General features: G+C 39.3%; 1 protein-coding gene across 2 annotated transcripts in view; it reads right to left on the minus strand.

Annotated features, from left to right (window-relative positions):
- Positions 1-23300, minus strand: part of MED14 (mediator complex subunit 14) — a 52861-nt gene that overhangs the window by 24737 nt on the left and 4824 nt on the right. For both annotated transcript variants that reach the window (XM_084649095.1, XM_084649094.1), the window contains exons 3-16: positions 20817-20922; positions 19270-19443; positions 18177-18306; positions 16297-16425; positions 15826-15933; positions 14772-14904; positions 13997-14147; positions 10405-10516; positions 9513-9638; positions 8696-8774; positions 6775-6934; positions 6159-6353; positions 3751-3885; positions 3209-3285 (exon numbers count right to left, since the gene is read on the minus strand). In XM_084649095.1, the coding sequence (XP_084505221.1) occupies positions 3209-3285; positions 3751-3885; positions 6159-6353; positions 6775-6934; positions 8696-8774; positions 9513-9638; positions 10405-10516; positions 13997-14147; positions 14772-14904; positions 15826-15933; positions 16297-16425; positions 18177-18306; positions 19270-19443; positions 20817-20922 (1815 nt within the window). The remainder of the gene's footprint in view (positions 1-3208; positions 3286-3750; positions 3886-6158; positions 6354-6774; positions 6935-8695; positions 8775-9512; positions 9639-10404; positions 10517-13996; positions 14148-14771; positions 14905-15825; positions 15934-16296; positions 16426-18176; positions 18307-19269; positions 19444-20816; positions 20923-23300) is intronic.

Here is a 23300-nt window from a genome sequence, read left to right on the forward strand (position 1 = left end):
AGCTCCGGTCAGCACTGCCAACCGGGCTGTTAAAAGTCCGGTCAGAGGTGCTGTGCGTCTAAAGCAGGCTAGTCCCTACCTGTCTTGGCTCCACGGTGCACCGCAGAAGCAGCCAGGACATCTGGCTCCTGGGGGGTGTGGGCCACGGGGCTCCGCACACTGCCACGACCTCCAGCACAGGCTCTGCACTCCCATTGGCCGGGAACTGCCAGAGCCTCCTGGACCCCCCCACAGCTTAGGAGCCAGACCTGCTGGTCGCTTCCAGGGTGCAGTGTGGAGCCAGGACAGGCAGGGAGCCTGCCTTAGCCCCGCTGACCAAGGGCCGCCCAAGGTAAGGCTGCACCCCAACCCCCTGCCCTAGCCCTGAGGCCCCCTACCCAAACCCAGAGCCCCCTCCCACACCCTGAACCCCTCACCCCCACCCCAAAGCCTGCAACCCCAGCCCAGAACCCATACCCCCTCCCTCAACCCCACAACCCCCTCCCACACTCTGAATGCCTCGGTCCTACCCCACCTCCAGCTGGAGCTCCCTCCAGCACCCCAAACCCCTCATCCCCAGCCCCACCCCAGAGCGCGCAACCCCAACCCAGTGTCCATACCCCCTCCTTCAACCTGCAACCCCCTCCCACATTCCAAATCCCTCGGCCCCACCCCCCCAGCCTGGAGCCCCCTCCTGCACCCTAAACCCCTTATCCCCAGCCCCACCCCAGAGCCCACACCCCAGCTGGAGCCCTCACCCCCTCCCACACCCCAACTCCCTGCCCCAACCCGCACCCTGAACCCCTCATTTGTGGCCCCACACCGTAGCCCGCACCCCAAGTTAAAGCCCTCATTCCCCCTCCCCCCCCTGCACCCCAAGCCCCTGCTCCAGCCCAGTGAAAGTGAGTTACGGTGGAGGAGAGCGAGGCACCAAGGGAGGGGGAATGTAGTGAGTGGGGGCGAGGGACCTTGGGGAAAGAGCAAGGTAGGGGCAGGGCCTCAGGGAAGGGGTTAAAGTGTTCAGTTTTGTGCAATTAGAAAGTTGGCAACCCTATGTGCATGCGAGGTCACAATGCCTGGAGGATGCCATTTTGCTCTACAAAATAGCATCCTCTGCACAGCATAACCTCACATGCACAATACTACTAGGTCACCCTGTGCAGTCAATGTCATTTTATAGAACAAAATGGCGTTCTCCACGTGGCATTATCTCACACATATGGTGCGTGCAAGGTCACCCTGTGAAGGGGACACCATTTTGCTCTTCAAAATGATGTCCGCCATGCTCTTTGGGCTCCCAAGCTAAAAAGACTTCATTAAAATGGCGTCATGCTGGCAAAAAGTTTGGGAACCCCTCTCCTAGAGGGACTTTAAGTTGATGTAACTTGCATCTTCTTTCCAACACTTGGAAAGTTAAAAGTTGTTAAAAGTTCACATGCCCTCTACAGTCCTTCTTTCAAACTTGCTTAGACTTCATATATCCCTTTGAAACATGAAATATGGGCTTGTATACACAGTTGTGTACTACTTTAACTATAGCTGTTTCTAAATCAGTAGTTAAAGCAGCACGACTTTAGGGTAGACATAGTTATACCAGTATAAAGGTGCTTTATCAGTGGAGCTTATTTTCATTACCAAAGTATGAAAAGGTTACATTATATTATACAAGAGGATTTTTTAAGATGGATATAAATCCTCTTGATTCAGGGTATAAGCTAGGCAATAAATGAGGGGGCTTAGGAAGAAACTTCCTCTACAAGCAGTTTCTCTCTTCAGGATTCCTCTAAAACAGCTCGTATTGGCCACTGTGGGAGACAGAACACTGAACCACATGCACCAATGGTCTGATCTAGCATGGCAATTCCTACATTACCAGCTTAAGCCATGACTACATCAGAGAACTCTCCTCATGAGCTATCACTACAGAGGTCACCTGCAGTTGCCTGAACCAGTTGTCTCTAGATATTAGGATCTGGGCCTACTGATGAGTATTCTCAGTGAAAAGTCCTCAGGTTAGGAATTAGCTTCCTTCCACTGGTCCATTAGAGCCCAAGTCTGTTGATCTTCAGAGCACAATACCAGGGACTCTTGTTAAAGCATTCAAGTTTTTGCTTGAGGACAAGTGATTTGAGATGTGGGGAAATAAAAATTGCTGGCTTCTACAGAACATCCCTTTTCTTTCACTTATTGAAAAAAGGTTTAAAATTATGTTAATTTTAGGTGTGCCAAAATACAAAAAAGGGCACACTTCAAATCTACAAAAATAAATGAAGAAGGAAGTACAGTTCAAGAAAACCATATACTGCTATATTAAAGCCTTCACCTGGCAGAAGGATGAGAAGGAAGCTGTTAAGAACTATGGGCTGGATGTATTAGTATAATTCACATTCCTGGAAAGAGGTACTGTGAAACGTCCCAAGCCAAGGTTCTAACCTCCCGATTGCTAAGAGATACACAGGAAACCTGGGCCACACGCTAGTTGTAGAACTGCAATTCCTGCCAAGGATGGTAGCAGGAGATGCTAAGTTAGCAAGCCATCTTTGGCTGGAACAAGGACGGACAGATCTTGGCTACGATTTTATCACAGAGGTCACGGAATCCTTGACTTCTAGAGACCTCCATGACTTGAGCCTGCAGTGCCAGGGAGCTGCAGGGTCTCTCTGCCACCCGTGGTGGCTGGGAACTGCAAGCTCCGGGCCGCCGCCCACGTGCTCTGGGCCGCCGCCGGAGGCGGAGATGCCCCAACCTGAGAGCCACAGGAGGTGGAGGAACCCAACAGTTCTGAGCCTGGGCAGTGTGGGGACCCTGCAGCTCCCCATTTTGCCATAAAAGTCAGGGATAGGTCACAAGCTTCTGTGAATTTTTCTTTATTGCCCATGACTTTTACTAAAAATACACAACAGAATCTTAGCCTTACTTATAGCTGCTGTGCATTTGTCATGTTTGGAAGAGACAGAGACCATGCCCCTAAGCTGGTCAATTCTCATCTATGAGCAGACACCAGGACTGGCTGTTCCAACAATAAAGGGCAATATATTATTTTCCTACTCTTCCCCTCCCCACCACAGGCCACATTACCTTAAACGACTGGGGGTGTAAAATAAGCCATTGTTTAAAACGAAAATGCTTTTCAAAGTTTAGTGTTGCAAGGTGTCAAACTCTTTAAATGCTCCTTTTTCCTAATACTGTTCACGTACTTGATAAAATGAAGTGTATAACAATATCTTACTTTAATAAACGTATAGCATGGCTGAAGCCATCTCCTTCTACCTGTACTCCTTGGTGTGGAATCTCCATATTAGACAACTAAAGAAAAAGGAAGATTTCATTAAGTTAAAACAAACAAATTCATGCGGGAGGGGGGAGGGAGAGAGAGTGTGCACTTTCCCAAAGTGTGTATCTTGCTACAAGTGACAGTTTCACATTCTGAGCATGGAAAATTGAGAACACAGGGGGCCACACTACAATCTCATCTCCCCTTCACATCCCACTATCTCCCCTTTTTTCTCTTCACTGTCCCCTGTCCCTCTCCAGAGCATCAGTTGTGGCAGGGAGCCACAGCTGCAACAGGAGTAGGAGGACCATGCTCTAAAGCACTCAGTTGGCCCATGCAAACAGATTCCTGACATTTAGATGGAAAGCAGAGAGGACTAGAGAAAGAACAGTATGCAGGCATGTCGGAAGACATGTTAGCACATGCCCCCAAATATAGATAAATCAATCAGTTTGTATAAAGAAATTCCAGGAAAATTTTAATCTCATAATACTTACCTCCATACGAAGTCCTATAAATGGCATGTTTGTATCGCACATTGCTACAAGATGAGCTAGGACTTTATTGAAGGCACACATTTCTCCAGACCGTTTTGGTTTCTTAGATTCTACAGAACACGGATCACCAGACAGCTAGAATTCAAACAGAGAAAGATGATATGTACTAGCCTGTTTGGAATAAAAACGGTCACCCTGCAAAATGTGGTAATGCAGAACAAAACCTTGATCAGCTAATACTCATTGGGCACATATGGTTACTCTTAAGGGTTAGAGGACTCAATCGGGCTCATTGAAAAGCATTCTATAATTTTTTCTCACAAAACAATTTAGTGTTTAACACACTTTCCAACCTTCCTTGTGTAAACTAGTTTACTGTGTCCACACACAGTACTCCCCCCAAAATACTATGGGTCAACCTGAAGTACCTTTCCACATAGTGACAAGACCAACTCCTCAAAATAGAGGTTTTGGGACTTGCAATCTACATTACCTTACAATCCTTTAAATTCCCTCTGAATACTCACTTAAGCCCCAAGACTTCAACAAACCTCCTACTTACACTTCTTACAGATTCACTGTATCATTGAAATATTTGAAATACACTAGCTTTTGCTCAGTAATCACAGCATCTTATTGATGCTGCCTCATCCTTTCCCCTATCCCTTCTCACTGTCCAGTCACAGCCTCCTCATTGCATTATATCTGAAGTTAGTTTGTAACAAAGGAGCTCCCTGTGCAAACATCAGCAGACGACACTAAGGAACTGCAGCAAAAATGTAAAACACAACCCTATAAACAAGCACTTTAAAATATATAAGATGGTATACTTATAATGCATAAACATATTTGATATTTCGGAAACTAGAAAGGCTCCAGAACTGCCAAAATTATGTAGCATAGACAAGGGTCTAGTTAAGAAGAAAAGAAAAAGAACCCCCCACACAAACAAGAGTTACTTAAACACAACTGAAATAACCAGGAATCACCACAATCATCCTGTTTATTTTTAAATGAAATACAAAGTCACACTTAAAACATACACTTTACATATCTTTAAACATTAGGTCCAAGAACACTCCACACTTACGGTATTTACACTACAGTTAGACACCTGCAGCTGGTCCATGCCAGCTGACTCAGGCTGGCAGGGCTCAAACTAAGCAGCTGTTTAATTGTAGTGTAGATGCTCAGGCTGGAGCCCAGGCCCATGGACTCTGAAGTGGAAGGGTCCCAGAGCTCCAGCTGCACCCCAAACATTTATACCACAATTAAACAGCCCTACAGCCCAAGCCAAAGTCAGCTGGCACAGGCCAACCACAGGTGTCTAACTGCAGTGTAGACATACCCATAGTCACATAGGACTGGGAGCTGAAAATTAATTTTCTAGATCTTGACCCTGCAGTGAGCACAACACAGACAGGCTCCTTGCAGGGGTCTCAGTGATGAGTTCAGCAGGACTTTGCCATGCAGATCTCATTGTAGGATTAAAGTTTTAAAGTTTCCATACCAAGAAATTGTATAGATGATCTTGATAGCACAAAGCTGCCAACTGAAATTGAACTGAACAAGAGCCCTTTAACTTTATTACCTTTCATATAGTCATCACATTTTTAACTGGAAAATTTACACTATATAACTCCATCATGTGAACTCAAAGTTCTTTCCATCTATTCACCATTTCTTGTAAAATATCTCCCTAAAAAACCTTCTACATATATTCAATCCATGATAACCCCAGGCAGAGTAGGCAAAGACTACTTAAAAAGGTAAATAGTTAAAACTGTATACATGTAAAAGCATAATTTAGGGTTACTAGACTCTAGTGATTAAAAACAGATCAACTATTTGAGTATCAGAGCCAAGTTTAATTAAGTTACTATTACTATTCCAATATAACAAATTAAATGTTGCCTTTATCTAACATCTACTTTATTTAAAATAAATATGTAAGCCCAGGTTGTCAAAACTAGTAGTAGTAAAGTCAGAATAACTCAAGACCCCTAATCTGTTTGTATAGCTGCTAAAACAAGGGAAGACCATACACAGTGAAAGGGTATTTGACTAAGGTCTCATCTACAAATGGATCTTATTATGGAATAAGGGAGGGTGTGTATTTAAAGCGCAATAACTTTACTGGAATAGCTACTGCAGAGTAGCTTATTACACAATAGCCATTCTGCTTCATTTCCCCATGTAGACAAGCCCTAATTGTTGTGAGATGTAAGCGACGCAACATTTCAAGTATGTCATTAGTAAAGCTGGCAGCGAGCCCCACAAGCTGCATTTAGCTTTGAACTGGAACAAATTAATCTTTTAGGTACCTATAATTCACCTACAACCAGACACCAGTCACAATCTGAAGGCAAACACAGGTTTAATGTCTGTTTCTATATGGAGGTACAAACCTTGCGCTTGGCACCGCCTTTTGCGTGTTTCCCACTTTTTGTGTCTAGTACCAACTCCTCTATGTTTGGTTTGAATTGCTGTAGTAAAAGTGCAGTAGCAGGGCTGTCATCTCCCTCAGGACAGCTCACAGAGAGAAAATGATTCTTGTACTCCAGTTCTGTGGGGTTGCCAGGAACTTCAAACATCTCTACCACCTATATTTAAAACAAAACATTCATTTTGAGAAGAACCTTGAAAAAAATTTAAAAAAAAAAAAATATATTAACTACATTAGGTGTTTTTCCTCTTCCAAAAACTATTTTGTCTCTTTCTAAAAAGATTATATTGTAGTAGGGAAAAGAACTCAGGAAGAGAAGGGAGACCAGCCTGCTAGGAAATAAAAAGAAAGCTAGAAGGCTTGTGGGGTAACAAAAACGGATTACATTCATACAAACCATATTGCTTAACAGACAGACACTCGGAGCTAGAGAAATGGGGACTAGACATTTAAAGCAATCATCACTGGTATATAGTCTAACATGCTGTATTTAACATTTAAAAAAAAAACAAAAAAACAGTAGGTTATGCTTTTGTCTCCAAGCACAAAGTTCAGAAAAGTGTTTTCCAATTACTTACAATGTAGTACTGTGGAAGGCGAGTGAGTTTGATAAACAGTTTGTGCTTGGAAAGGTTTCCTACAGGATGGCTAGCATAATTAGCTAGCTGCAATGTTTCACTGGTTACTGTAGGTAGATGTTTTATAGACTGTTTGCATCGCTGCTGTCCAAGCCAAAACCTTCCATTAAAAAAGAAACAAACATTAGTGCTTTGAGTTTTTATGTATTAGAATGCTCCAAAACAATAAGTCATACAGGGTCACTATCAAATTAAAAGTTATATACAAAGTGAGGTTAAAGTTAATTACCCTAGACCAATAGAATTTTAAAAATTAGATTTACTTGTCACTATTTATGTTTATATTTTGTCTCCATCAGCTTAGGTAACGATAATTCAATTTCATTTATTTATAGTTCATTTCAGGCTTAGATTCTTACTGCTGCCACACTTGGATTTTAGAGACTACAGGGAAGTGTTCTTTCATTTGAGAACTATATTCAGTAAGATTTTAAAAGACTTTGCTGGAAACGTTTCTGTAGGATTACACAATTAGAGAACACCTTAGAAAACCCTGAAGGTTTTAGTGAGTTCACAGTGTGGCCCCTTCCAACTTTACCATGACCCATTAAAGAAAATTTACTGAAAAAAAAAATTATTCTTTCTTCAGTGTTCTGGCAAGCTGTGTCACTATTTTTTAAACAGACATTGATACTGCACTATTCTGTTGGTTTCTGCTATTTTCTAGCACAATTATATGAACCTGAAATTTCAGGTATGAAGGCGGCCTGACCTGCATAGAAGATATTACAGCACATTTATCCTAATATTCTGACTCCAATTCAGTTTTATATTTGAGATATATACAATTGGATTCTGATCACACAAGCAAGACAACAAGTCACAGCTAGGTCTGAGAATGAGCCAGAGATATAGAGTTTGATTTTCAGATGTACTGAGTATCCAGTTTCTGTGGTCTCCAGCTGGAGTTTTGGGTGCTTGGAACCTCTGCAAGTCAGGATAATAATGCCCAAAAGTAAGCCTGCTATGTCCTAATGGCTGTTTTAGAATAGAGCAGAGCTACCTCAAGGATTGCAATGCTATCTTGGCCTTCAGTTACAGGCCACAATTTGTAACACAGGAATGTTGATAATTTCCCAGGGTGCCAATAGAGTACAACTCTTACAGTAGTGTGCTGGGATTTTGGGGAGCTTCAGGGCAGCGGAGGAACAGAAGATCGGATTTTGTTTTCACATGGCTTTAAATTGTATTTGTACTATTTGTTACAGTCAGGCTTGGAAGGCTCTAGGGACATAAGGGCATATATTTTATTGAGTTAATATATTATTTGCTTAAAATTATTAGGTGCAGCAATCTTAGGGCTTCAGAGGACATCTAAATCTATAAGTTAGAACATACCTGAATGGTATAAACAGATCAAAACTGAAGTGCTAAAATAGTGGAATGCATTATGCAGACAATGGGCAACTCCTGTTGCTTCCTCTGCTGATACAAAGGAGAGATTTTTTTTGCAGCAGAACTAGTAACATTCAACTGGGTAAGAATGTGGGAGGAGGGAAATAGGATTTGGGGATACTGTGCAGGTCTGCACGTACCGTGAAATTTTGACCCTAATGAAGTCAGTAGGAGTTGGCATGGACTTCAGATGAGACAAGATTTCACCCATGCAGTGTTGCGAAGCCCAACTACAAAGGAGCTCCTTGTGCAAACTCACGTGGGGAGGGATTTTCAGACAGAGTGTGATAAAGGCAGGCTAGGAAAGGGCTACGGAGTCTACTCCAGCAGAGGGAGAGGAGATAGCCAGCACCCTAACTTACTTGCGATAGGGAAAGGATACGTCCCCCACAATGCTAAAGAACTTATTCTTACATGTTATAATTCATAATATGCAAGTTAAATGAATAATTCCAAGATCACTCACTTGAGCTGTTGAAGCCAAGGGATAATGCGTTTCATGTCATCATTGACTGACTTCTCTACGTCATCCAGTGTCAGCTGGTCTATAAAAATGTAAATATTTAAGTGAGCAAAAAGTCTAACATCTACTTTGTAAATAGTGAAATTTGGACCTCTGAGTAAGAGACAACTTCTTGTATTTCTGTCTAATTTGATACACATACCCACATTTTTATTTTTGTATATATATATACACACATATACACATATATATATATACACACACACACTTAAAAGTGAGCAATAACTCTTTTGAAATACTACCCCAGCACAAAAAATTAGTTATACTGTTCTGAAAAACTAACCTATTTCCACTTTTCTCATACAATTTGAAACTTAAGTCACCGAACCTGTTAGCCATGCTGTGCTGAACACACACATACAAGAGCAGAATCTTAAAACTTGTTAGGTCACGCCAGTTGTTTACACAGAACTCTAAATATAATGTGCATTAAATCACTCCATCCAATAAAAGCACCATCCAATCATGATGAATCATACAAAACATGCAATTTAAACAAAGCCTAACTATTTAGTATGTATTGTAAAAGGATTAAGTATTCAAAATATCTTAAATTAATTGCAAATCCAGTCACATTAAGGATTTGTAAATTTATATACCTAATTTTAGACCAAGACTGCAACATTCACTCATGTAAGCCTTATTCATCTACATAGTTCCATGGAGTCAGTGGAATCACTCACATGAAGTTTACTCACATAAAGGAAGCAAGATTAGAGCCTTTATGAAGTATTAAGTATGACCTATTTCACCTACTTACCTATTCCATAAAGCATTAGTTGGAACATTCCAGAATGAAGATCTACAAAAATGTGAAGACATTCTGATCGATCACATGGCTCCAAAATTGGAACAACAAGAGTTGGAAGAGCCGTCTCAATGAACGCTAAATAAAAATTAAAATTACTACATTGCACATGACGTTCTGATCCACTTAATTAAACAATGGCCCATCACAGTCAACCAAACCTAGGATCCTAATCCTGCCAATCCATATCAGTAATCCTCACTTGTAAGTACTCCTACCAAATTCAGCAGGACTATTTGCACATTACCTCATTTCTCATGCAAATAAGGAGTTGCAAGAAAAAAGGCCCCTATGTTGAAACAAGGTTAATGCTGGAAAAGCAGCCAGAAAAGCAATTTATAGTTAAGGGAGAACAGTCAAATCCCTAACACCTACTAATAACAGGATGCATAAAGAACATTGAAGACCCTATCCAACTGCTATCAGTTTCAATAGGAGTTGGATCAGACATAAGTGCTCAATCCAAAGGCTACTGAAGTCATTGAAAGGACTTTTATTTCTTTTTGAATATAACAAGTTTCAGACTAGAAGACTTCAGCCCCTCCATCCAAAACATAATGCACTACAAACTTTAGCTTCTATGCTATATGTAAAATTAGATATTATCTGCTGGGAACACGTTAAGTACGTAAACTTTCCAAAGCAGCTATCAATGTATGATGACTTGAAACCATATCTTGCTGCTTGTGAATACATTTTACTTTTTTTAAAACTTATCATTAAGCTAAAAGAAGCACTGAGAAACAAGGAACTCAGAAGTGAGGGGGACAAAGATGACAAAACCATTTACATACACAATAAAAGAAATAAGATTAAACGTAGAAGTCATAACAAACACACATACAATTGTCATTAACATTGTAGCTCTTAAGGATGGCTTTCAGCTCCTGAAGTTTCTGATGAGATCTCGCATGCACGCTGTCTATTAAGAGTTTTTCTATTGATAAGTGATCTATCTGTAGAAATAAAATTACAAGAGCAAGTTTAAAATAAAATCTAGGTACTACGAGAGGAACTTGTAATACATTTGAATAACACTTCCTAACTTTACAAGTGAACATTTTAGATTGGTTTACTGTACAATTCTCTGTGAAACTTAATACACCATAAATTTATACCCACAACTAAAGTATGTCTGGCCAACATCAAAATAACCTTAGCTCTGCCCCTAGTGCAGCAACTTAACACTGAAGGATAATTGGGGGAGAGACAACTAGAAGAACTTACAGCTTGTCTGCAGAGAAAAGATTCAAAAGTTATACTGGTATAACTGCCCATGTGGAAACACTTTATTTTGGAGTAAGAGGGGCTTTTTTTGGCTTAGCTTAAACCATTTCCAAAAAGACAGAAGCTAACCTGAAAAATGCCCTCTTTATACCAGAATAAAAGTGTGTCTACTCAGGGTTAGATCAATATAACTATAGTGGTTTAAATTCACACTTTTGCTAATACTATAGCACGTAAGACAAGCTCTCAGAAACAAATCTTACCCATCCATAACAAAGGGTTTCAACTCAGTGACCAATAGCAGTGGAACTCCTTCCTCATAATCACATATTGGATGACTCCAGTTTCTTCTACAACCATACAAAAACCACAACAAATATTGTACAAGCCTGCTTAGACAAACAGCTTACTTCAAGTCATCATTCTCCATTAAGACTCCATAGATTCATCTGTCTTAAGATTTTTGTTTTGTTTAGGCCCTTATTACTATGATGTCAATCTACCCAATGAGATTATTATGCAAACAACAATAAATACAGAGGGAGTGCGTAACTATGCATACAAGGTCTCTAGGCTCAGATCACCAAGTTAGAACAGTGAGATGAAATGAACCAGTGTGTGGTAAGTCATGAACTGAAAATGGCTTCACACATACCTCTATAAACTGCAGTCTTGTTTTAGGAAGGGTGCTCAAACACATGCTTGAGTTCCACTGATGTCAGTGGGACTTACACACATGGTGAAAATTAAGCGTGTGCTTTTCTGACTTGGGGCCTATATAATTACACTGTAAACTCCTTATATCTGTTATGAAGTAAGCCGGAAAGTGGGAGGAAGGTCATGGTACAGTTACTACATCAGTGGCTATCAGTCAACTATTGTCCAAACTTCTTAAAAGACTGCGGGGTGCAGAGTCCTTCATCCTTACAATGAAAGGGTTGACAGGATCAAGCCTTAGGTATGAAGAGAACAAAGAATGGAAGATCAGGGGCTAGTGTTACTTCTAGAGGGGCAGAGTTAAGGTTTGTTTTGTGCTGTAAAGATTTCCCACTGTAAGGATGTTCATGATGGTTTGAGAATCATATAACTAACCTGAGTTAACTATTTCTATTGCTTACTTTTTATGGTAAGCACTGGTATCAGCATGTCACAATCTGACTTAACAAGGAAGTTACAAAAGACTTAATTACTTAAAAATTCAGGGCAACAGAGGTTTGTTTCGCCAAACTTAACTAGTACCATGTCAATGGAAGTTACCAAAGTAAATATCGCACCCAAATAGGGATGAGGGTTATAGTTCTTTATTTCAGACCACTCTGACTATCCCCACATATTTTGTTAATTTAAGATCAGGGGCATTAGTAGATTAAAGATTCAATAAAACAGACCAGTGAGATTATCTACAGTTACTGTGCAGAATTAAGTTGTACATTTCTAAAAACTGAATATGTATTAAACTTTTGGGATAATACTTATAAATATAGGCCAAGGTTTTCAAACATGACTAGTAGTTTTGGGTGGCCAACTTGAGACACTCTGAAGAGGCTTATTTTCAAAGGCGAGTATGTGGGAACTCCTGAAAATTAGACCTTTCAAGATGTCTCAAGCTGGCCACACAAAATCACTAGTTACTTTTTAAACTCTTTGCCATAGTTTCCACCACCCCTTTGTGATACAGTAAGTGAGGCATTCAGAAATTTTATAAAAAGAAAAGAAGTACTTGTGGCACCTTAGAGACTAACCAATTTATTTGAGCATGAGCTTTCGTGAGCTACAGCTCACTTCATCAGATGCATACTGTGGAAACTGCAGAAGACATTATATATATAATGCATATAATATACATTATATATACACACAAATCTTGGGAGACAGGCCAGTCCTTGCCTACAGACAGCCCCGCAACCTGAAGCAAATACTCACCAACAACCATATACCACACAACAGAACCACTAACCCAGGAACCTATCCTTGCAACAAAGCCCGTTGCCAACTGTGCCCACATATCTATTCAGGGAACACCATCACAGGGCCTAATCACATCAGCCACACTATCAGAGGCTCGTTCACCTGCACATCCACCAATGTGATATATGCCATCATGTGCCAGCAATGCCCCTCTGCTGTGTACATTGGTCAAACTGGACAATCTCTACGTAAAAGAATAAATGGACACAAATCAGATGTCAAGAATTATAACATTCATAAACCAGTCGGAGAACACTTCAATCTCTCTGGTCACGCAATCACAGACATGAAGGTCGCTATCTTACAACAAAAAAACTTCATATCCAGACTCCAGCGAGAAACTGCTGAATTGGAATGCATTTGCAAATTGGATACTATTAATTTAGGCTTAAATAGAGACTGGGAGTGGCTAAGTCATTATGCAAGGTAGCCTATTTCCCCTTGTTTTTTTCTACCCCCCCCCCCCCCCCCCGACGTTCTGGTTAAACTTGGATTTGTGCTGGAAATGGCCCACCTTGATCATCATGCACATTGTAGGGAGAGTGGTCGCTTTGGATGAGCTATTACCAGCAGGAGAGTGAGTTTGTGTGTGTGGTTTTTGGAGGGGGGTGGGGGGGTGGGGTGAGAAAACCTGGATTTGTGCTGGAAATGGCCCACCTTGATTATCATACACATTTTAAAGAGAGTGGTCACTTTGGATGGCCTATTACCAGCAGGAGAGTGAGTTTGTGTGTGTGTGTGGGGGGGGGGGGGAGGGTGAGAAAACCTGGATTTGTGCTGGAAATGGCCCAACTTGATGATCACTTTAGATAAGCTATTACCAGCAGGAGAGTGGGGTGGGAGGAGTTATTGTTTCATGGTCTCTGTGTATATATAATGTCTTCTGCAGTTTCCACAGTATGCATCCGATGAAGTGAGCTGTAGCTCACGAAAGCTCATGCTCAAATAAATTGGTTAGTCGCTAAGGTGCCACAAGTACTCCTTTTCTTTTTGCGAATACAGACTAATACGGCTGTTACTCTGAAACCAGAAATTTTATAGTAATCTTTGAAATATCCTCTAGATCAGCAATTTGTGGAGGTCACAAAAGAAATGGTACCTAACCGAGAACAGAATTTGATGCTGAACTAGAGTCTGAACTCTCTGAATACAATCTGGTAGTGAGACTATGTATTAACTCAATATAGTTAAAAATGCTTGATTTAGAAAACTAAATGCCTGCTGCAGCTGGAGAGCCTTACCTTCATGGCTCTTTCCATTAATTTGGAGTCACAAGCTGGCAGGGGAGGTTCATGGGAAATTTGCAAGGGTTTTGAGACATCACTCTCATCAATTTTAATGGTGACCTTGTGCAGAGATGCAGTTCCTGTTTTTCTCCCAACCACCTGTTGGCTTAAAATTAAAAAAAAGCAATATTAAATAATTTTATATTTTAAAACAGTCTAAAGGTTATTCTTGCTGAAGCACTCCAAGCCATGTGGTGATATTACAGCTAGTGTAATCATAGTGAGGAGGAAGACGTTTCTTCAGTAGTCAATATTTGATTACAAAAGCACTGCACAGAAAACATTAAGCCAGTTGCGCTACATTAAAAGTGATTAGAAGAACAGTGATAAAATGAAATATTTAAACTGAGCACATAAACTGGCTTACAAGACTCACTACTTGCAAGATATCAAGTAAGATGTCAGATTAAAGCATATTAGATATATGAATCAAAACAGCACCAACAGTTACGCTAGCTAACATATGGCACCTAAATAAATGTGGTTCAATTTTCTGAGGCACTCAGCACCCACCATCCCCACCTAAGTCAATATGATGTGAAGGTGCTCAGCATTTCTGAAATTCAGACCACATATTTAGGTGATTAAATATGGTAGTTGAGGAGACCTAGCTTTCAAAATTCAGGTTTGAAAATTCTGGCTAAGTTTATTAATTACAAATACACCAACATTTAAGAGTCTTATTTATGCTGAAAGACATGCAAGAAGTCCTTAAAATTATTTAACTTACTTCCAAACAGAGAGCGAGAGACACTTCCCTGCATGATATCGTTCCACTTGCACAAGGTCACCCCAACGTTCCCGAATCAGCATTAGTGTTTGTGAATGCAAAACTTCTAATTGAAGCGATAAGCAGAAGGAGTCTAATGAATGGAGTTAAGCAAATACAAACACCCTCTGTATGCTATACCAATTCACAGTAAGACAACAGAACATCAAAAATCTTTTCTATGGTCCTTTATACATACTTACTGCTTCCCCAAAATACTTGGTAAATAAGTATATTATTTATAATAAGTAAATAAATACTTGGTGGTAGTTTATTTTTGTACAGTGTCAAGTATTTTTCAAAGCTGTCTTTATCTAACTTCTTGCACAGCATCTTGTCTTAGAAAAGAGTACCCTAGAAGTTTAGCTGCTTCAGATATTTGAAATCAGACTGCCTTTTGGCGATGGGAGAATATTACAAGAAATGCAGTTCATAATGAAGCTGGTAGAAAAACTTACATTCTTGTTATTACACTACAAGCTTATCTTAAGAACATTTTTATTTTTGCATAGAATCACGTTTCATTGAAAAGTATTTCACACTACCCAAATATTAATTTATCCCTTGTGTGAACAAAGTCAGTGTAACGACTTGTGCATAAATTATTTTCCACTTTACTATCCACAGTTTGTAGACTTTTGTTGCACCTATTAGCCAATAAAGATTGTTGGCTACTGCACCTTGAAAGTCAGCATTTTATTCTAGATCATTTGCCACATGCAGCTACCCAAGTGTTGTAGGGGTAAACAGTTTAGTACACAAAGCTACCCATCCTGTTTGCCTCCTGGTGACCTGAACAATCAAGTGAATGACACTATCCAGGTAAGTATTAGACACTGCTTCTTGCAATGAATCTTTCCTGCTGGACCATGAGAATAACCCCAAAGACCATTTCCTCTACGCTAATGGGCATTATCCTTGAGCTTAACAGCATTTATGTTCTCTTTTGAGCTCTAATCACTAGAGGGTGAGGCTATTACATCATTCTATTAAAAAGCCATCTTTGGAAGGATACGTAGGCAGCTGTACATGTCTTGAAGTGGTTTCTCATCAGCAAAGAGTCGAGACTGAACCAACTGATGAATGAAGCTGATCTGCATACTATGAACCAAAGCTCGACCATCTTCCATGAATTAAAAATAGTTCACATTAGAGATCTAGACATTAAGTCATTTTAGGAAAAGACTACCACACTGAAGAGCTTCCAAAAGGTTAAAAGGTATTTAGCAACTTGGGTTCTACTGAAAAGAAACAGTTTTCTCAGTATATTTGGGGAAATGCCATTGAGACTGTACCCTAAAGGTAAAAAGTACACAGAGCAAGGTGGTGAAAAACTGGACAATATGTATAATTTATCCATATCAAGTTGGTAGAGTGCAAACATAGGCTGTACAATTAGTTTTAATGCTGATTAATAAAACACCATTTTCAGAGCGCTCCCCAGATCAACATTAAGAAAGTAAAAATAAAAGACGTCTGATGTTACCTCCAGTCTCTTTGTCCTCAACCAGAATTTCCAGTTTGAGGAGGCGCCATGGAACGTCAGGGTCATCTCCCATCACTGTCAAGGTAGCTTCAAACTCCCCCTCAACTCGAAATTTCACACGGCCATTAGCTAGGAGAAAGTTCAAGCTAGTTTTTTTATGCTCAGCATGCTAAACAGGCCCTCAAACTTTAAAGTGCAAAAAGACTTCCACTATAAAACAAAATTAATCTTTTATGATCCCTAGTCTGCTACCTGCATTTCTATAAAAATTTAGTCAACTATTAATGTTTGTGAAAGCGGAAATACCAACCAGCACAGTGTGGGCCCATCCCATGTAAATTTCCTTAAACAGTATTACTTTAGTCAGGACTTGTAACACACCTGTCAGTTCAGTATAGATTATCTCCTGAGCAGCCTGCAGACACTGAATCACATGAAAAAAATATTTAACTGGTAGTTTAACATTTCCAGAAATGAAAGGCTAATGAACTACTTTACCAATCACTAAGAATGCATCTTCAATTATGGAGACTATACCAGAACACCCCTCTACTGTAGATGCAGCCTACACTGATAGAAGTAGTTTTTCCTGTCAGTGCAGGAACACTGCTTCCCTGAATAACATAGCTGTGTCTGCATTGGTCTGAACAACTGTTTTTTCACACCCAGACTGACATGGCTATGCCAATAACAGCATTCATTGTAGACCAAGCCTGAAATTCTAGCCTTATCTTTTTATTCTTTAATGCACACAAGTGTACAAAGTGCCCTGTGCGTGCCCCCAAGTGAGAGTTCAAGCATTTACAAATTTGCGAACACCCAACTTTAGTACAAGTAATGCACCTTGATGAAGGCTACTAATACCAAGTTTGACCGTTTATAGTTCCATCCGCAGGTGTGAGAGATTCTGACACACACACGAGCAAGGCTATTTAGGCCATCTATCTGTCTTAGATATTTATTCCAAGAACACCTTTGTGAGCAGTATTATCTCTACTTTAGATAGGGAACCAAGGCACAGAAGACTGACTTGCCCAAGGTCCAAAGGAAGTCCATCGTGGAACAGGAAATTGAACCCAAGTCTCAGATTAGCACCATAACCACTGGACCATCCTTCCACTCAAGGGCCACTGCAATCATGTGACTAAGTATGCCATATGATTATATAACTTACCATTCTTTTACAAAGGCCACAATGGGTAAAATTTTCAAAAGGAACAGAGTCACTTAAGTACTTTTGAAATTTTTACCAAATACTACACATTTAGACAGAGTAACTGACAAATCCAGAAAATTCAAAGATTAAAAACCCAAGTCAGTTACCCTGCCTAGAGAAAAATGGATCCAATACTGAAGTTTCAATTACTTCATATTTACTATTACATGCACTAATGGACAATTTTAACTGCAAAACCCTAGTTGCTAAAATCAGGTTATTAGTTAACACCAATGGGAAAATGAGCCACAGGAAATGAGGGTGAGAAGAAACAGAAAGGAGAGGCCATTTTGTCTACCAAGCAGCAGTAGAGGAGGACACAGAGTTAAGAGCAGACCCCTGATCAGTAGAAACTGTGCAGAAATATAAGAAACAATGGCTCATGAAGACCAATGCTACAGTCAGAACAGAAGAGCAACCTTTCTTTCTGTTGTCAAAGTAGGGCTTTTTGGAGATTTGTACGGTGGGTTTAAATAAGACTATATGACTCCCAATTCTTTCAGGCTGTGGGAAGTATGTACACTAATGTCCCATAGGGGCAGGGTTTCAACCTTTTTAGATGCTTAGAAACTTTTTCCCAGTCATGTTTTAGTTAAAAGTCTAAAATCACTATTTTAATTAGCCTCAAACAATTGAGTCTTTAAAAGTAACTTCAGGTCCTTACCAACTGTAAGGTTCGCCAACTGTGGAGGAAGATCTGTAGTCACCAGTCGATGTCGAAGAATCTGGTTTAGCTGATGAAGCGTGGTTTGCTTTTCATTTTTTGTTATTGGGTCAGGAGGAATTATTTTATCCTGTTAAGGTAAGTATCAACATGTCTATATCTCTCAAACCGAAGTAAAACCACTACTAAATAAATTAACTTTCATAAATGATAGAGAAGACTAACACTGGAAGTCTGAAAGTAGAATAGGAGGCAGTATTTATATTTAAGCAGGCAGTTTTAAAACATGCATTCCATAGCCTCTTGAATTTGCCTTCCAGTGAACTGGATTGTGCCCTAGACAAACCACCTCATATTTAGGAAGAAATCACTAAACTCAGCCCACTTTAGACTATTGCAGACCTTGTACATCAAGTTGCCTTAGTATTCTTAAATGATATTGCTACAAAAATTAAGGTTGATAGCCAGATTTTTATATTTAAAAGAAAAATAATCTAAAGTTCTATGGTCTTACATGACTTCAGAAAAGCTTGCTTAACCAGAATGCAAGCTAAACAAGGAAATTACAAAGCAGCATTAAAGATAGCTGAAGGTGTTTCCATGGATCTCTAGACACAAAAAAGGCAGCTGTTTAATCCTGGAGGGATACTATAATAGCATGTATTAAGAGGATCATCGCTACAACCAGAGACAGTGTGACCAGCAGATTTTAATCTCATTTTAGGTTAGTTGTATATTTTTCTGGGGTTTTGGTTTAGTGTGTGCAAATACCAATAAATGACTGACAAAAAAGGAAAAAGGTTTGTTACTTTGTTGGGTCCTAGAGCAGAAGTAGTCTAGCAAGATAGAATCCTTGATAGGGAAAAGTTAGCTTGTTAATAAGAAATATTCTAAATATAAACAAGTTAGAATTTTGCTCATTTTATAATTGGTTCTGTATTAGCATGCACTTTAAAGAGAAATATGTACTTTATCTGCAGTAATTACAGGAGGAGAAAGATGTTTCACACCGTTAGTTTCACTAGTTTGTGTCTGTTACCTGATAAGATATTTTAGGAGGGATCTTTTTCAGCTATACTGTAAAGACATTTACCCTTATACATGTTGGGAGACGTGGATATGACCCAGTTGTCAACACATCAATAGCATATGGGATAGCAAAACTGGGCAGGCGAGCATGAACCAAAGCATCTCTAGCTAGTGATGCCAGACGATCAGCAGTGTCCACAAAAAGGATAGCTTGTTGATCTAGAAAACTTGATATCATCTATAAAAGAGAAAAAAAAAATACTGACTGCTGAAGTCAATCCCTTGCCCAAAGTATCTCTAAATAGTATTTCCCCCTTTTCTCTCCCTCCACCCCCCGCAATTCAAAAAAGCCTACATTTGGGGTGAGGGGAAAGGAATATTTTGGTAGTTTTTTAAATAAATACTTAATCAAGGACATTTATACATTTTATTTCTCCCATGACCAAATCTTTTATAGATAAAAATACCAGATTCCCACTCTTTAATCAAAGGTAAGTACCTCATTTCACCTCTACTACAGGGTGGTTCAAGTCTGAATTTAAGAAACTCCTAGGGAAGGAAGACAAGTTCAGGGAGCTTAGTTGGAACAGTCCTAGCTCCTGCCTTTGCACTACAATTTCAAGTGCTCTGAGAACAGAGCTTCCATTAGTGGCTTGCAGCTCTCTTTACTTCTCTTCACAGAGCATGTGGAAAATGCGAATGGGACCTTGGCGTTTTTTATTTATTTATTTTTTAAGTACTTCACAAATGCTTCATCTGTGGGATATCCATCACCAGAATTAGAAGAGTATTTTGGAGACAGTGTTGCTGTACCTGTGTCAATCCCAGTATATTTTAGAGACAAGGTGGGTGAGGTAAAATCTTTTATTGAACCAACTTCCATTGGTGAGAGAGAGAAACTTTTATGCTTACACAGGTCTCATCTTCAGGTCTGGGAAATGTACTCATTGGTCCAATAAAAGATCTCTCATCCACCTTGTGTGTCTAGTATTTTGGATGGAATGTTAAGGAGAATCATTTGGTTTCAGCTTGTACTCCACAGTAGAGGTTTCCACTCCTACATACTATGGTACGTTTGTGGCAGTTAATTTGCAGACTGTTACTGGATTACCGCCATACTTATTTATATTCTGCCAATAAACTGACTTTTTGCAACATGCTGGACTTTGAACTCATTTAACCAACAGCAGGACTTTACTATCTCACAGTGCCTACATAATGCAACCAAGTGTAACAATAAGAACTAGTGCTGAGATCAATGCCCCTGCCCTTCACCCCCAGCCCATCTCCTAACCTCCAAATGTTCTCACTCCTGATAAAATAATATTGAAGATAATATGCAGTCATGCCTTTTGCTTTCCCTATTCATGAGTTTTTGGGGTTTACTGCAACAGTGTAACTGTCTCTTAAAGAGAGAAGCGACATTACTACTATACAAATTATAACTTACAATTATTGAACAGAACGAGGAGAGCAATGTACATTTCACGTACATTATCATATGGAATCTGGCTTTTTTAATGTGAGCATTTTATAATCTATTCAGAAGGTACTAAAAAGCCCACCGACAAGTTTTAGGTCATTTTATACCAAGTTAAGTTGCTAACTTACCGCACATTTTTCCACTTTCCCAGCATTGTTAGCCCATTTTACTAAGGCTAATAATCGAACAAACAGTTGACGTGTGCGGCTTGCAAACTGCACAATTTCTATTTTTCTGTAAAATAAAAAAAATCAAGAGTTAAGTCAGTACTGAAACATCTCACAAAGCTGCAGTTCAGTTGCAGTGCAGTTTGCTAAAGACAATTACATAGAAAATGTCATGCATCACATAAAGTTTATACTTTGCATAATGTAGCATCAATTTCAATTGTACAATTTTTTTCCCCACATCAGAGGAAAAATTTTTTAATTTTTTTATACATCAGGGCGTGGTGCTGAGGAGCCAAAATTCAGGATGCCTTCTTGTGACTTTTGTTTTTTCCTCTTTACTTGCAGAAATGCTACATGTCCAGTCCTTCCCCGCTCCTCCCTCCCCACATTTTTAACAATTACTCTATTAGATACTGGCCACAGCCTATATCCATAGCCCCATCTGTACTCTTCACCACAGCAGAAGCCTGTCTATAGCAGATAAGAAAGGCAGAGAGTAATGCTTGGATCTCAATTCACGCTTTCATTCCAGTCTGTATGACACCATCTACGGTATGGGAAGCTTCTGATTTCACATAATTTGGTCAGAACCTATTGACTTCCAAGGGGTTACTTTGAACTTACACATTTTTTTTGCTGTAAATGCTACTGCAAGGTTTAAGCTACATTAAGCAATTCACAAAAAAAAAAAAAAAAAAAAATTGTAGTCAATAAAGATACATAAATTTAAGGCCAGAAGGCACCATTATGATAACCTAGTCTGGTCTCCTGCAAGACACAGGACACACAACCTCATCCAGTAATTTCTGCATCAAGCAAAAAAAAATTGTTGGTACTAAAGCATGTTTTAGAAATATATCCTGTCTTGTAAGACTTCAAGTGATGGAGAAATCACCACATCCATAGGCAAGATGTTCTAACAGTTACATTTAAAAATTTGCATCTTGTTTTTAATCTGAAATTTTCTAGCTTCAGTTTCCAACCACAGGTTCTCATTGTATCTTCCTGGTAGATTAAAGAGCCTTCTATTATAAGAAATCTCTGGCTCATGTAGGTATTTCTAGTCACGATCTAGTCATCTCATAATCTATTTCGCTTATGCTAGGGAAGGTGGAGCCCCTTAAATCACATTATAGTGTTATTTTCCAGACTGCAAATCCATTCTGTAGCTCTTTTCTGAACCTTCTCCAATTTTTCAACATCCTTTTTGAAGTGTTAGCACCAGAACAGGACACAGTATTCGAATAAAGGTCTCACTAATGTCCTATACAGAGGTAATACCACCCTCCTGCTACTATTACTACTAGTAGTAATATATAGTCCTCAGTTTATCATGGACCCCGCTAGCTAGAGCATTGAACAGTGAGCTCAAATTCAACTGGTTATCCATCACTATCCTTAAAAGCCTTTTATAGAGCCACTGCATTCCAAGATATAGTCCCCCATCAGGTAAATGTGACCTACAGTCTTTGTTCTTAGATGTATGAGCTTGCATATGGCTTTATTAAGAGACATATTGTTTAATAAAGATGGCGCTTCAAAAAGCTAGTGTAAAGCCTGGATAAAACATGTAAGTATAAAAGAAGAGCATAACAAATTTTCTGATCACTACGTAAGAGAGATCACTAAAAAGCCTGCTCCTCTGTATTAATGGATATTTAGCAAGTATAAAAAAAAATTGTCCAGAAGGTAGATTAGACGTGAAGTAGGAGTAAATAACTCTTGCCATTAGGAGGCAAAGTCAGTCAATGTTTCAGAGCTATTACTGTAACTTAATATTTATTTTTAATTACTAAAACCTTATGTTAAAAGAAGTTCAAAAGTTTTGCTTTTTAATTAAAAAAGTAGATTCTTTTAATCCTCCTGTGTAGAAAGGGCCCTTAATGCAAATTAAAATGACATCTACTGTTGTTGAGACATAACACCTCATTCACTGACTACAAACACAGAGATTATTTTGGAAAACTGAAAGTTTATATAGCTGTTCAGATACTTTGAATAGCTATATAAACAAGAGTTTTCTTTTAATACTTCCCAGCAGGAACTCTTTGCTGATGTAAAGCAGGAATGAGAATTCAATTTCTATTTGTATCCATTGGAAAGCAGGACCCTTAAGAGTTGACGTACTGCAAGTTCAATTTAAAAATATGCATCATATAAGTCATTGATCCACTTAGATCAAAAATATACACTACTTTATATGTCACTAGAGAGCAAGGAAGGAAACAGGAATTATGAACAGTGAGAATGCACAAGTTACCTGTTATCAAAACCCAAACCCATAGTTTTCCCACTGCATTACAAATAAGTTCTCAGTACCACTGTAATATATCAAGGTAGTTTCCTGTCCAACTGCTATTTTGTATTATTGCATGTAATACTAAAAGTAATTTACTCTTATCTATGTGGAGCAGTTAGAATCTAGTATTAGTGGTGTCCATT

The sequence above is a fragment of the Lepidochelys olivacea genome, assembly GCF_965140295.1.
Source record: "Lepidochelys olivacea isolate rLepOli2 genome assembly, chromosome: 1".
Lineage (NCBI taxonomy): Eukaryota > Metazoa > Chordata > Testudines > Cheloniidae > Lepidochelys > Lepidochelys olivacea.